The sequence below is a fragment of the Chlorocebus sabaeus genome, chromosome 20 (genome assembly GCF_047675955.1).
Source record: "Chlorocebus sabaeus isolate Y175 chromosome 20, mChlSab1.0.hap1, whole genome shotgun sequence".
Taxonomy (NCBI): Eukaryota; Metazoa; Chordata; class Mammalia; order Primates; family Cercopithecidae; genus Chlorocebus; species Chlorocebus sabaeus.
Genome location: NC_132923.1, coordinates 9,302,697 through 9,316,523, shown reverse-complemented (window position 1 = coordinate 9,316,523; position 13,827 = coordinate 9,302,697). Strand labels below are relative to the sequence as shown.

General features: G+C 46.4%; 2 protein-coding genes across 2 annotated transcripts in view; both read right to left on the bottom strand.

Annotated features, from left to right (window-relative positions):
- NUP210L (nucleoporin 210 like) overlaps nucleotides 1-13,827 on the bottom strand; it is a 168,165-nt gene that overhangs the window by 57,835 nt on the left and 96,503 nt on the right. The gene's annotated exons all lie outside the window — the stretch shown is intronic.
- Nucleotides 1,422-12,229, bottom strand: LOC103223935 (ribitol-5-phosphate transferase FKTN-like). The gene is given in 2 exon segments (XM_007977015.3): nucleotides 1,422-2,159; nucleotides 10,175-12,229. Coding segments are annotated over 2 exon segments (1,395 nt in total). The 5' UTR covers nucleotides 11,124-12,229; the 3' UTR covers nucleotides 1,422-1,713.

Sequence of the window (13,827 nt, the reverse complement as noted above, 5' to 3'; positions counted from 1 at the left end):
GGACATTTCAATCATTTCTCTACAGCACTGGCCGTCCACGTGGCCAATTCAACCCGCTCAATTTAACATAGTTGGAGTTGGTAAATCCCCTGAAGTATATCAAAGTAGTTATATTTTGCATTGTGAAGGACCCAATGGACAACCTGGGACTATTCAACCAATGATAACTTCTGTACCTATAAATTTATGGAGAAGAGATTTATTACAACAATGGGGAGCACAAGTTCTAATTCCAGAACAATTATATAGCCCTCAAAGTCAACATATGATGCATGAAATGGGGTATGTCCCTGGTATGGGACTAGAAAAATATTTGCAAGGTTTGAAGGAGCCGCTTCAAGTGGAAAGACAAAGTTCCTGCCAAGGGTTTAGGATATCATTTTTGATGGCAGCCATTGTTAAGCCTCTAGGACCTATACCTTTAAGATGGTTAAAAGATAAGCCAATTTGGAGAGAACAATGGCCGCTAAGTAAAGAGAAACTGGAGGCTTTACAGGACTTAGTTACTGAACAATTAGAAAAAGGACACATAGGTCCAACATTTTCCCCTTGGAATTCTCCAGTCTTTGTTATTAAGAAAAAAATCTGGTAAATGGAGAATGTTGACAGATCTTAGAGTCATTAATTCAGTTATACAACCTATGGTGGCATTACAGCCAGGATTGCCTTCTTCTGCTATGATTCCAAAAAACTGGCCTTTAATAGTCATAGATTTAAAAGACTGTTTCTTTTTTTTCTATTAATATTTTATTGTCATAAAATTGGGAGTGCAAGGATTATAAATTCAGAAAATATAAAATGTACATGAATTTCTTATATTTTTACCTAACATCGAGTGACTGAGAATAAAATAAAAATGAGTTTTGTGACATCATGGACTCTTTCAAATCATGTCTAGTAGCATGGTCTCACTTGTATGATTTGTCAACAAGTGCCATCAGATGTCAGTGAAAATATTCTCACAATGGATTGAAATTTAAGCATTACACAAGCATAAACTTTCTTCTCACTTCAAATATGAAAACAGTACAGGTATAGAAATTTACTTATCCTGACAAGTAATAAACTCTGATATAAATAAGCTCTCACCTTCCCTAAAAGAGTAATGCCTTGTTCTCTAATTCAATTCCACAAAAGATTAGTTGAAAAATGAACCTGATATCATCTTTTCTTGATGCCACTCAAAGTCTGATCACTTGAATATTGACTCAGATTATTAAAAGTATTAACTCACAATCTTAAAAGTAGCACTGACATACCAGCTTAAATGCCCAGAACAGGAATGGGTTATTCTTTTTGACTAGTATATCCTTCCTTTGCTTTGCCTGGTGAGCTCATCTTCCAGTTCAAACATTACTTAACATTTTAAAAACCTTTACAGAACTTGAACTCTTCGAAGGGTGGGGGAGGGTTTCCTCAAAGGAAAAATTGAGTTGTTTAGCAAAGGGAGGAATAAAAGAAGCAGGTATTTGTCTCATTCATCTAGGCTTCTCCACTGTAACCTAGCATTATATGAGGTACATGAAAATTCCTCAGTGCTAAATGAGAGAATTAAATCAGATGGTTCTGGAGTTAGGACCCTTTCCGTGTCTTCAAACTTGTCATTTATTTTCTTTGGTTCCCACTTATGTTTGACAAATAGACATGTATCTTTTTAAACAGTTATCTACCTTTTTTTCCAAGAGAGGAATTCTCCCATTTCAACCTATTATCTCAGTATAACTGGATAACCTCATCCCACAAAGAAACAGGCCAGATTCCACTGGGTTGCGCATTGGGAGGAGAGCGCTTCCAGTCCCACGTCTTTACAGGAATCTTCCCGGTCTTACCATAGTTGGCTTCAATGTATTCGAGGGTTTTACAGGGCACATGGACCGTCATAGCTACAAACTCAGTCCAGCACAATGTAAACCTAGGAAACAGGTACTTGAATTTTTTTCCTGTTTTGGCCTGAGTGACTCCGTTCCACATGTGATCGGTTTCTTCACAGAAGAAAAAAATGTCAAGTTTTACATCGTCTTTTCCCTGGAAGGATAGTTCCAAGCTGTCTTCTACCTTCCCAAATTTGTGTTTGAGCAGAAGTCCTGCATCCTGAAATGCTAAAATAATATCAGATTTGTAATCTTGTATAAAAATTCCTAGGTCGCCGGGCGCGGTGGCTCACGCCTGTAATCCCAGCACTTTGGGAGGCTGAGGCAGGCGGATCACGAGGTCAGGAGATCGAGACCATCCTGGCTAACATGGTGAAACCCCATCTCTACTAAAAAATACAAAAAACAAGCCGGGCGAGGTAGCGGGCGCCTGTAGTCCCGGCTACTCGGGAGGCTGAGGCAGGAGAATGGCGTGAACCCGGGAGACAGAGCTTGCAGTGAGCTGAGATCCGGCCACTGTACTCCAGCCTGGGCGACAGAGCCAGACTCCGTCTCAAAAAAAAAAAAAAAAAAAAATTCCTAGGTCGACACTGTAGGAACCTAGTTTTTAGATTCCTTCCTGGGCAGGGGTCGTCACGAGAGACCACTCGACACGGAAGTCACAGTGGAGAGATTTATTGCTAGCGCGCTAGGGTCCCATGTCCGAGGTTGGCCACAGGACCCCGAATGCTTGTTACAGACAGTTTATAAAGGCAGAAAACCACAAAATTTTACAAAGCTTGAGGCGCAAGATGATTGGAGCAGGTTATGGCCTGAGCGAGATGTCTTACTTTAATTGGTTGGTTTGAACCTGGTTTGAACCCGCGCGGGGTATTTCCCGGACTTGTTCTTCTGTTTGAGTTCCAGGAATATGGGTGGGTGTTTTAGATAGCCACACGGACATCAGGCGGGTGCTTTAGATGGCCACCTGGTCGTTGGGTGGGTGCTTTTAGATAGCCACCTGGTGTGGCTTTTCTAAACTTCTAAGTTTCTAAGTCTCTAAGTCTCTGAGCTTCTAAGTCTATAAATTTAAAGGTTTTTAAGTTTCTAAATCTATTTTCATTCCCTCCTCTTTTCGTGACCAAGAGGCTCAATCTTGAGCCTCCTCTTTTGTCCTGAGGGCTTGGTACTGTTGGGTTAGGACTATAGCCTGCACAATGTTTAACTTATCTTTAATAAAGGCGAGTAAGCGGTTAAGTATACACAGCCCGAAAGTAAGGATGAGCATGAGTAGGATAAGGGGGCCTAAGATGGTGGAGACTAAGGTGCTGAACCAAGGAGACTGGTTGTACCAGCTTTCAAACCAATTTTGTTGAGACTCTCTTTCTTTTTTCCGTTTGTCTAATCTTTCTCTTAGTTTTGCCATAGAATCTTTAACCACTCCTGAATGGTCTGCGTAAAAGCAACATTGTTCTTTGAGGGCTGCACAGAGCCCGCCTTCCTTTAAGAAGACAATTTCTAGTCCTCGCCGGTTTTTTTTTTTAATACAACTTCAGACAGAGAGGTTAGAGATTCTTTAAGTTTTGAAATAGAGTGTTCTATGGCTCTAAGGTCTTTATTTATGGCTGCCCTAAGTTGTTGCAGATGGTAGCTACCACGTACTAAAGCTGCTGTTCCGGTCCCAACCCCAGCTGCTACCCCCACTCCTAGCATTACAGCGAGGGTGAGTGAGACAGGTTTCCTTTTGGGTCTACTATAAGCTTTCTGTTCATACCGGAGGTCAAAGGAGTTTCCAGAGTGATAGTATACTCGGGGAACAACCTGTACTGACATGCAATAGTCTGTGCTGCAGTTAAACGCTGCTGTGGATACACAGGGAGTGAGTCCAGTGTTGCAAGCCTACCAGTCTGTCCCGGAAGGGACCAAATAGTGATTGGAGCTAGGCACTGTCAGAGTCTTGTCACAGAGATGCTGATGGCTAGTGGGTACCTTTTCTATACAGATTCCTGACCCGGAAACTTCAGCCAGGGTCAGCTTTTTATGCTGATCCTATGCACATCCAGTAGGATTAGTGGAGTTGGTGAAATTATTAGTGGAGGCAATGCCCTCATAATAAGGGGGGGCTGTCGCTAGGCACAGCCAACAAGAGGAGGTGGATTCTGGCCTGGTCTGGTTCAAGGCAAAGTAAGAGCCCTTTTATGAGATTAAGGAGCCTGTCACCTAAGCCCGGAGAACTCAAGGGCAGGGTAGTGCCTTGAGGGGCCTCCGGCTGAGGAGGCCTTGCTTCTGGTAAAACTGGGTTTTGCCCTATTGAGACAGGAGCTGAGGCAGGGCTGACTGCTAGTCTAATTTGGATGGGGATCCTAAATAGTGGCTTTTGGTGTAAATATAGGCCCCATATTAACCCTGACATCTAGCGGCCATCAGATTTCGCCGCTTTTTTGAATTTGATGCAGACCAGATTACAATCAGCCGAATACCGGGTTCTGGTGCAGGGCTTAACAAAGGACATGGATATGTACCATGGTGTTGTGGCCCATTTTCATTCTCCATCATTACTAGTTACACAAGTCCAGCTAGCACAATACAGGGAAGTTATATCCCCGCAAGTTTGTTTTATTTCTCCTGTCCGGAATTCGGGGCAGGCATAGAACCCGTTCCGGCTTATGGACACCCTTCTAGCCTGTTTTCTCCATGCTCCCCCTTCCATGTTATCTACCCCTGCTACTTTATCTAGGTTGAGATAGAGGTCAGGGAACCAAGTTCCCACAGGGGCAATTTGTGAAGTCTCATATAAGACTTCATGGGTGTTAAAATTAGTTACTCTCCAGGTTAGGTTAAAAGGTTGGTGGGGGTTTTTGGTGTCAGCAACGCGGGGAAGGAGGGCTAGTAGTAAGTAAAGGGTTAGGTACGAGAGAGTCTTATCTTGAGGGGGTCCTCGGAGCGACGGAGTCTCCATGTCCCAGGTGGTCCGGGCGTCTCTGGAGCAGCCTTGGTGTGGGATGCGTGGATCCAAGTGGCGATTCCGTCAACCTTTATGGCTGTGGGTGTGGTCAGGAGAACAATGTAGGGTCCTTTCCACCGAGGCTCCAGTCCTTGAGAACGGTGTTGTCTAACGTAGACGGAGTCCCCCACCTGGAAGGGGTGGCTGGTCTGCGAATGTCCTGGCCGGTACAGTTCTGCCAAGGGGGCCCAGATTTGGGCCTGTACTGCTTGTAGTCCTTTTAGCCGGGCCTGCAGGTCAGTCTTGGAGTTGGAAGGAGAAAAGGAGTCAAGTAGGGTCGACAAAGGGGGAGGTCCTCCGTAGAGGATTTCATATGGAGTGAGCCCAAAGCGGTTAGGCGTATTCCGGGCTCTTAAAAGAGCTAGAGATAGGAGGCGTCTCCAATCTTTTAGGCCAGTCTCTAAGGTCCATTTAGTAAGGGTCTCTTTTATTGTTCTATTTATTTTTTCTACCTGTCCTGAGCTCTGGGGTCTATAAGCACAATGCAATTTCCAATTAATCCCCAGTATCCTGGCTAGCCCCTGACTTACCTGGGAAACGAAGGCCGGCCCGTTGTCTGACCTAATTACCTTGGGAAGTTCAAATCTAGGAAAGATTTCTTCCAGAATCTTCTTGGCTACTATGTGTGCCGTTTCTTGCCGGGTGGGGTAGGCTTCTAACCATCCTGAAAAGGTATCTACAAACAGTAGTAAGTACTTATACCCAGCATAGTGAGGTTTTACTTCAGTGAAGTCTACCTCCTAATAAGCCCCCGGGCGGCTGCCATGGGTTCGTATTCCTGCTGGCACTCGAGTAGCCCCAGCGTTCACCTGCTGACAGACCTTGCAGGCAGAAGTCACCTGTTCTATTAGAGTACTTGCCTTAGGAATTAGAAAGTCAGTTTTTTCAATCAACATTTTTAACTTCCGGCTACCTAAGTGTGTCCAGGCATGCATCTGCTGGATCATAGCCACGGCTTCTTTTTGTGGGAGGACTGTCTTCCCTTCTTTTTCTCAGTTCTTGGTGTCCTTGTTTTCTATAGTTCCTATGGCTCTTGCCTCTTCCTGGTCTTCTGGGGTGTAGGTGTGTCTATCCTGGTCGGTTTTGTTGGGTTCTGAGGCTAAGGTTAGTACTTTTGCCATGGCTGCCTGCTTGGCCACGTGGTCTGCCTGTCTGTTTCCCACTGCAACTGGATCCTGTCCTTTCTGATGTCCGGGACAGTGGATTATGGCTACTTCTCGTGGGAGGAAGAGGGCTTTTAATAAGGCAATTATTTCAGCTTTGTTCTTGATTTCTTTTCCCTCTGATGTTAGGAGACCTCTTCTTTCATAAATACTTTTATGGGTATGAGCCGTTGCAAAAGCATATCGGCTATCTGTATAAATATTAGCCTTTTTCCCCTTGGACAGCTCTAGGGCCTTTGTTAGCGCTATTAGCTCAGCCTTTTGTGCAGACGTGCCAGGGGCAGTGACTGCGCCTAAATGGTGGTGTGGCCATCTACCACTGCCGCTCCCGCCCTCCGGGTACCTGAGTCAAGATAGCTGCTGCCGTCTGTATACCATGTGTGGTCCGCGTCTGGGAGTTCTGTGTCCTTGAGGTCCTCCCGCGTTCCGTGGGTTTCTGCCAACACCTGCCGACAGTCGTGAGGGCTCAGTTGGTCTCCTGGTAGCGGCAGCAGCGTTGCAGGGTTCAGGGTGACCGGAGGGCCAAACTGGACGCGGTCTGTGTCCAATAGGAGGGCCTGGTAGTGGGTCAAGCGTGCACTGGTAATCCACCGGTCCGGGGGCTGTCGCACTATGGCCTCTAGAGCATGTGGAGTAATAACAGTCAATGGCTGCCCAAGGGTTAACTTAGCAGAGTCTTTGACTAACATGGCAGTGGCTGCCATGATGCGGAGACACGGGGGCCAACCGGCTGCTACAGGATCTAGCTTTTTAGACAGATACGCTACCGGTCTCTTCCAGGGCCCTAATTTCTGGGTTAAGACTCCTTTTGCAATTCCTTGCCTCTCATCTAAGAAGAGGGTGAAAGGTTTTGAGGTATCCGGTAACCCAAGGGCTGGGGCAGAGAGGAGTGTTTTCTTTAGAGTCTCAAAAGCCAATTGATGTTCCTCCTGCCAGGTAAAAGGGGTACTTCCCTTGGTGAGGGTATAAAGGGGGGCGGCCAGTTCAGCGAAACCGGGTATCCACAAGCGACAGAACCCAGCAGTTCCCAGGAATTCACGCACCTCTCTGGGATTCCGGGGCGGTGGAATGCGAGCCACAGTCTCTATGCGCCTAGGGGTGAGCCACCTTTTCCCCTCACTCAGTATGTACCCCAGGTAGGTTACCTTGGTCTGACAAATTTGTGCCTTCTTGGCGGATGCCCGGTATTTTTTTTTCACCCAGTTCCTGGAGTAGATGCCTAGTACCTTGCATGCAGGCTTCCTTTGTGGGGGCCGCCAGGAGGAGGTCATTTACATACTGGAGCAAGGTCACTTCTGGATGCTGGGTCCGGAAGTCAGTTAGGTCCCGGTGGAGAGCCTCATCAAAGTGAGTGGGAGAGTTCTTGAACCCTTGGGGAAGTCGGGTCCAGGTCAATTGGCCCGAAATTCTTTTTTTCAGGATCTTTTTACTCAAAGGCAAAGAGTTCTTGGCTTTGGGGGGCCAAGGGTAGACAAAAGAATGCATCTTTTAATTAAGGTGCTGAGCAAGTTGTAAGGCACTCAGCTCCTGAAGTAAATGCCTGGTAGGCACACTGGTCCTTATCTACTTTAGGCCGCCTCCGCTTTTCCCCGTCTCCCTGGCCTTTTCTTCATTACTACTGCCGCCAGGATTTTTGTTAAATACTTATCTCTCTTTTATCTTTTTGATCCTCTCGTTCCTCTTGTTCCTTCGCTAGCCTGGCCTTCTTTTCCTCGGGAGTTTTTTTTTTTTTTTCTTATTATACACTTTTTTGTCTTTCTGACTAATTCCTGTAATCTATAGGTCTGGATCCCATCTAATCTTTGGAGTTTCCCTCTAATATTTAGTGCTGCTTGGTCTATGAACGACATGGCCACGGCAGCCTTATGTTCTAGAGCCTCTGGATTAAATGGGGTAAACATTCGGAACCCTTCTAGAAGTCTTTCCATAAAGGCTGCCGGGTTTTCGTCCTTTCCCTGAATTATGGTCCTTACCTTGGCCAAATTGGTGGGGTGTTTCTTTGCCCCCTTGAGACCCGCCAACAGAGCCTGGTGATAGATTCGGAGACTCTCCCTACCTGGTGCTGTCTCATAATCCCAGTCTGGGCGGGTGAGGGGAAATCCCTCGTCTATTTCGTTGGGGAGCTGGGTTGGAAGGCCTCCTGGCCCCGGCACATTTTTCCGGGCCTCCAGGAGGACTTGTTGCCTTTTTTCGGTGGTCAGAAGGACCTGCAAAAGCTGTTGACAATCATCCCAGGTAGGCTGGTGGGTGAGGAGAATGGATTCTATCAATGAGGTTAAGGCCTGAGGGTCTTGGGAAAAGGGGGGGTTGTGAGTTTTCCAATTGTAGAGGTCGGAGGCAGAAAAGGGCCAGTACTGGATTGCGCGGTTGACCGTGCGAAGGGGGAAAAGGGAAGACTGCCAGGTGGGAGTGCCATCCGGGTCTTCAGTCCGCCGCAAGCGGAGACGAGGTGTTGGTGGCGGCGCGGAACGGCGGAGGGGAGGAGGGGCGCGGGAGCGGCGGTCGGCCGGACGCCGGGCCACCACCAGGTGCGGGCTCCCCTGACCTTTTTTTTTTTTTTTTTTTTCACTGCGCAACCCCTCCGACTCGCCTTTTACCGCTGGAGGCACGCAAACCCCGGGAATGTGGCTGCGAGCGCGGCCGGGCGGGCCGCGGGGCGGGCTTCCGGCCCCCTGACGCGCGGAGCGAGCGGGGAGGACGGGACGGTGGCGGCGTTCTAGGGGTTAATTTGGGCGGGGTTGGAGAGGGAGGCGAGGTCGAGGAAGGGACCGATGAAGGGGCTGGAGAAAGAGTAGGGGCCGAGGGAGTAGTGGGAGGGATTGGGGATAGGGTAAGGGACGAGGGTGAAGCGTAAGGTGGCTGAGTTCCATCAGGGAGGGTAGATTGGGACGGGGAGGGGGAATGGAAGAAGGGTTTCACCCAGGAAGGGGGGTTTCGGACCAAATCTTCCTAGGTGATTATGTAGGCCACTTGGTCCTGGTGTCCTTGTGGCCCAGGATTCATCACTTTTGCTTTAACCTGTAAGATAATGGAGAGGTCAAATGTTCCGTCCTGGGGCCACCCAACCTGGAGGGTTGGCCATTCAGACGAACAGAAAGTTTGCCATCGTCCTTTACGGACTTCCACGGAGAGATCGTGGGCTCGCGCCCGGACGTCAGGGAAGTGGGTCAAAGTCAAGGCTAAAGGAGTTGTTAGTGTCTGTCCCATAGTTTCGTCCAGAAAGTCACGCACACACAAGGACGAAATGACAACAATATACACAGTGACCAAACAAACACAGAGGAGCCGCGCGGCCAGAGAGTGGCGCCACAAGATTACAAAAGATTCAGACGGCAGGCGTAACCTGCCTACCGATTTGAGGAGGCCAACAGAGTCGTCAGCTTTCCTCCCGACAACCACCAGGGCGTCCCCCGGGGCGCAAGGGGGAAGGTGCCGGACACGTCTGCCCCCCTTCCCCACTTGATTATTCAGACGGAGTACTCCTCAGAGCTAGCCGGCAAGACAAACAGAGCACAGAGCGAAACGAAAGTACCTGACAAGAGTCCGTTCGTCCGGTCAGCAGTCGGTGGCCCGGGCCAATTGTGTCTCCACTGGAGGGGTCGAGGGTCCTCGGGCGACCCCCATTCCCGGCCAACGCACCAAATGTAGGAACCTAGTTTTTAGATTCCTTCCTGGGCAGGGGTCGTCACGAGAGACCACTCGACACGGAAGTCACAGTGGAGAGATTTATTGCTAGCGCGCTAGGGTCCCATGTCCGAGGTTGGCCACAGGACCCCGAATGCTTGTTACAGACAGTTTATAAAGGCAGAAAACCACAAAATTTTACAAAGCTTGAGGCGCAAGATGATTGGAGCAGGTTATGGCCTGAGCGAGATGTCTTACTTTAATTGGTTGGTTTGAACCTGGTTTGAACCCGCGCGGGGTATTTCCCGGACTTGTTCTTCTGTTTGAGTTCCAGGAATATGGGTGGGTGTTTTAGATAGCCACACGGACATCAGGCGGGTGCTTTAGATGGCCACCTGGTCGTTGGGTGGGTGCTTTTAGATAGCCACCTGGTGTGGCTTTTCTAAACTTCTAAGTTTCTAAGTCTCTAAGTCTCTGAGCTTCTAAGTCTATAAATTTAAAGGTTTTTAAGTTTCTAAATCTATTTTCAACACCTTTGCTATAAGGAATAATGTTTCATTGTCGATACCATCCTAGACAAGTCCCACTGCTCAGCCAGAATCGTACTCCCATTTTGTTTAATGTTTTCGCTGCTAGTTGCAGTAATTCCTTTGCACTCTTCCGAAAGACCACGGCTTCCACAGTGTTGTCATCAAGGTACTGCTAAAAGAATGCTTGAGCTTCTTTATATCTACAGTCAATAAACCTACAGTGTGGTACTTCTTCTACAAAGCTCATTGAATTCTTTGGAATGAGAACTTCCAGTCCATCAACAGTAACTTGCTGTGACTCTGGCCTGTCAAAAGCTCCTGGATAAAGACCAAACTGTAACTTTCGGAAGGGAACAAATTTACTGTCAATGTGTTCTTTAAGTCTCAAGCAGCCATGCCAGAGATAGTTGCCACTCCTCTCATGGAAGACTACCAAGTGGATCGCATGAGTGGCCAATTTGCAGATATAGTGCAGGGGGATTTCAGTTCCAGAAAGGGAGTCTATCCTGTCTAGCCGGGGATCTTTACTCTCAATCTTTAGGCACTGAAATCCCATATTCTCAGCTACCCGAAACCAGCCTTCCTCATTCCTCCATAGGTGAGACTGCAGTGCAAGTGCAGTAAAGTCTCTTGGAACACAGAAAAACCTGCACTGGGAAATGGAGCCATGAGAAGTATTTTTGACTTGTTCAAAGTTCTTATTAATCAATTCCAATACCAAAGGATCAATAAGAAACACTGGTACATTTTGGTTGGATGTTAGCATAATAAATTTTTTAACTGCACGCCACTGTGTGCCGTCAAATCCAATTCGGCTTCCTTTGGATTTTGACAAACCAGCTCCATTCTTTGTTGATAAATAGTGCTTGTAGTAGTACAACTGAAACAGCAGAAATGCAGAACTTGTCAGCGTTAAAAAGGCCAAAACCACGTTCTTATTGATTCTACTCATTAGTCTGTGGTGCTCACTTGGTTGTCTTTTGAAAGTATCTCAGTCGTTTTCATCTTTTTGGATTTGGAAAGGAAGATAATTTTGTTTTCTTTGAAATCCAGTTTTTTAAAAACTAGGTTATACAAGGATGTTGATGACTGTATATTAGTTTTTCCTCATTCAATGTGTTTTCTTTCAATCTTTCTTTCCATAGCTCCTCTCAAATGACACTTCTTCAGTGAAGTCTTCAATATTCTTCCAGGTTAGAAGTGCTCCCTCCACCTCCAACCTAGTTTTACCTTCCTGATGACATGCCCAGAAGTGTGGGAAGGGCTGGCCAAGTGAAAGTCTACCACGCGATGCTCATGGACTGACTGAGGAGTACCCAGCCCGGAGCGTGCTCAGCCTGTGGCCAGCCTCCCCACCAAGGGGTAGGCAGGTGCCCAGAATGCTGGAGGATGCCCGGTAAGGGCACCTGAGCCACCAGCGGTACCTGTCTGAAGGCGCCCACCCATCCCGGGCTACCGAGCTGAGCCTGCCATACCTTACCTCACTAAAGACTGTTTCTTTACTATCCCCTTAGCTGAGCAAGATTGTGAATGGTTTGCATTTATAATTCCTGCAGTAAACAACCTGCAGCCTGCTAAGCGTTCTCATTGGAAAGTGTTGCCACAAGGCATGTTAAACAGTCCAGCAATTTGCCAGAGGTGTGTAGAGCAAGCAATTGAACCTACTCATAAAAAATTTTCACAGTGTTAACATTTTTCATTATGTGGACGATATACTTTGTGTTGCCCCCACCCGAGAAATATTACCCCAATGTCATGATCACTTGCAAAATTTGAGATTTCTCGCACCAGTTTAATTGTAGCTCCTGACAAAATTCAGACTACTCCTCCTTACTCCTACTTAGGGACCTTAGTAAATGACACTACACTAGTGCCACAGAAAGTAACCATACATAGGGATCAACTGAAAACATTAAATGACTTTCAAAAATTACTAGGGGACATTAATTGGATACAACCTGCTCTAGGCATTCCTACCTTGCCTTGAGTAATCTATTTTCTATCCTTTGAGGAGATCCTAGTCTCACTAGCCCTGGACAATTAACAAAAGAGGCTGAGGCACAGTTACAGCTGATTGAAAAGCAAGTCCATAAAGCTCAGATAAATAGAATAGATTCAGAGAAGACTCTAGATTTGCCAATTTTTTCAACTCAGCATTTACCTACTGGTGGTGTTGTCCAAGGGCAGGACTTAGTAGAATGGCTTTTTCTTCCACATACTAATTCACAGACTCTAACTCCTTATTTGGATCAAATTGCTACACACGATAGGAAATGGGAGAACTCGGATTGTCAAATTACATGGATAAGATCCTGGAAAAATTATTGTCCCACTCACAAAGGCACAAATACAGCAAGCTTTTATAAATAGTCTTACTTGGCAAACCCATTTAGCTGATTTGTGGGTATTCTCAATAATCATTTTCCTAAAACAAAATTATTTCAATTTTTGAAATTAACTAATTGGATTCTCCCTAAATTAACTAAATTTAAACGAATTAAAGGTGCTGAAAATGTCTTCACAGATGGGTCTAATAATGGTAAAGCTTCTTATTCTGGCTTGAAAGATAAAGTTTTTCAGATGCCCTGTACTTCAGCTCAAAATGCAGAGCTCGTAGTTATAATTGAGGTATTGACTGCTTTTGATATGCCTATTAATGTGAGTTCTGATTCTTCATATGTGGTTCATTCTACACAGTTAGTTGAAAATGCTCAGCTATAATTCCACACAGATGAGCAACTGATGATTTTATTTACCCAATTGCAAACAGCAGTTAGGAGTAGAATGCACCCATTTTACATCATTCACCTTAGGGCTCATAAACCTCTTCCAGGACTTTTAACTGAAGGGTATCGAATGGCTGATCGCCTAGTTGCTACTACAATATATAATGCTAGACACTTTCACAATTTTTTTTTTTTGAGATGGAGTCTTGCTCTGTTGCCCAGGCTGGAGTGCAGTGGAGCGATCTCAGCTTACTGCAAGCTCCGCCTCCTGGGTTCACGCCATTCTCCTGCCTCGGCCTCCCAAGTAGCTGGGACTACAGGCACCTGCCACCATGCCCGGCTAATTTTTTTGTATTTTTAGTAGAGACGGGGTTTCACTGTGTTAGCCAGAATGGTCTCGATCTCCTGACCTCAGGATCTGCCCACCTTGGCCTCTCAAAGTGCTGGGATTACTGCCGTGAGCCACTGTGCCTGGCCAACACTTTCACAGTTTAACCCGTTAATACCTCTGGTCTCAAAGCGCAGATACAGCATTACCTGGAAAGAAGCTAAAGCTATTATCCAGCAATGCCCAACTTGCCAAATGATACATTCCTCATCTTTTACAGGAGGAGTTAATCCTCAAGGATTAGAACATAATTCTCTTTGGCAAATGGATGTCACACGTGTTCCCTCGTTTGGGAGACTAGCTTATGAACATGTATGTGTGGACACCTTTTCTCACTTAGTCTGGGCTACATGCCAATCAAGAGAATCTTCTGCCTCTGTTAAACGTCACCTTTTGCAGTGTTTTGTGGTGATGGGCATTCCAGCTTCTATTAAAACAGATAATGCCCCAGGCTATACTAGCCAAGCTCTAGCTACATTTTTCTCTATATGGGATATTAAACACATTACTGGTATCCCATATAATTCTCAAGGACAAGCCAT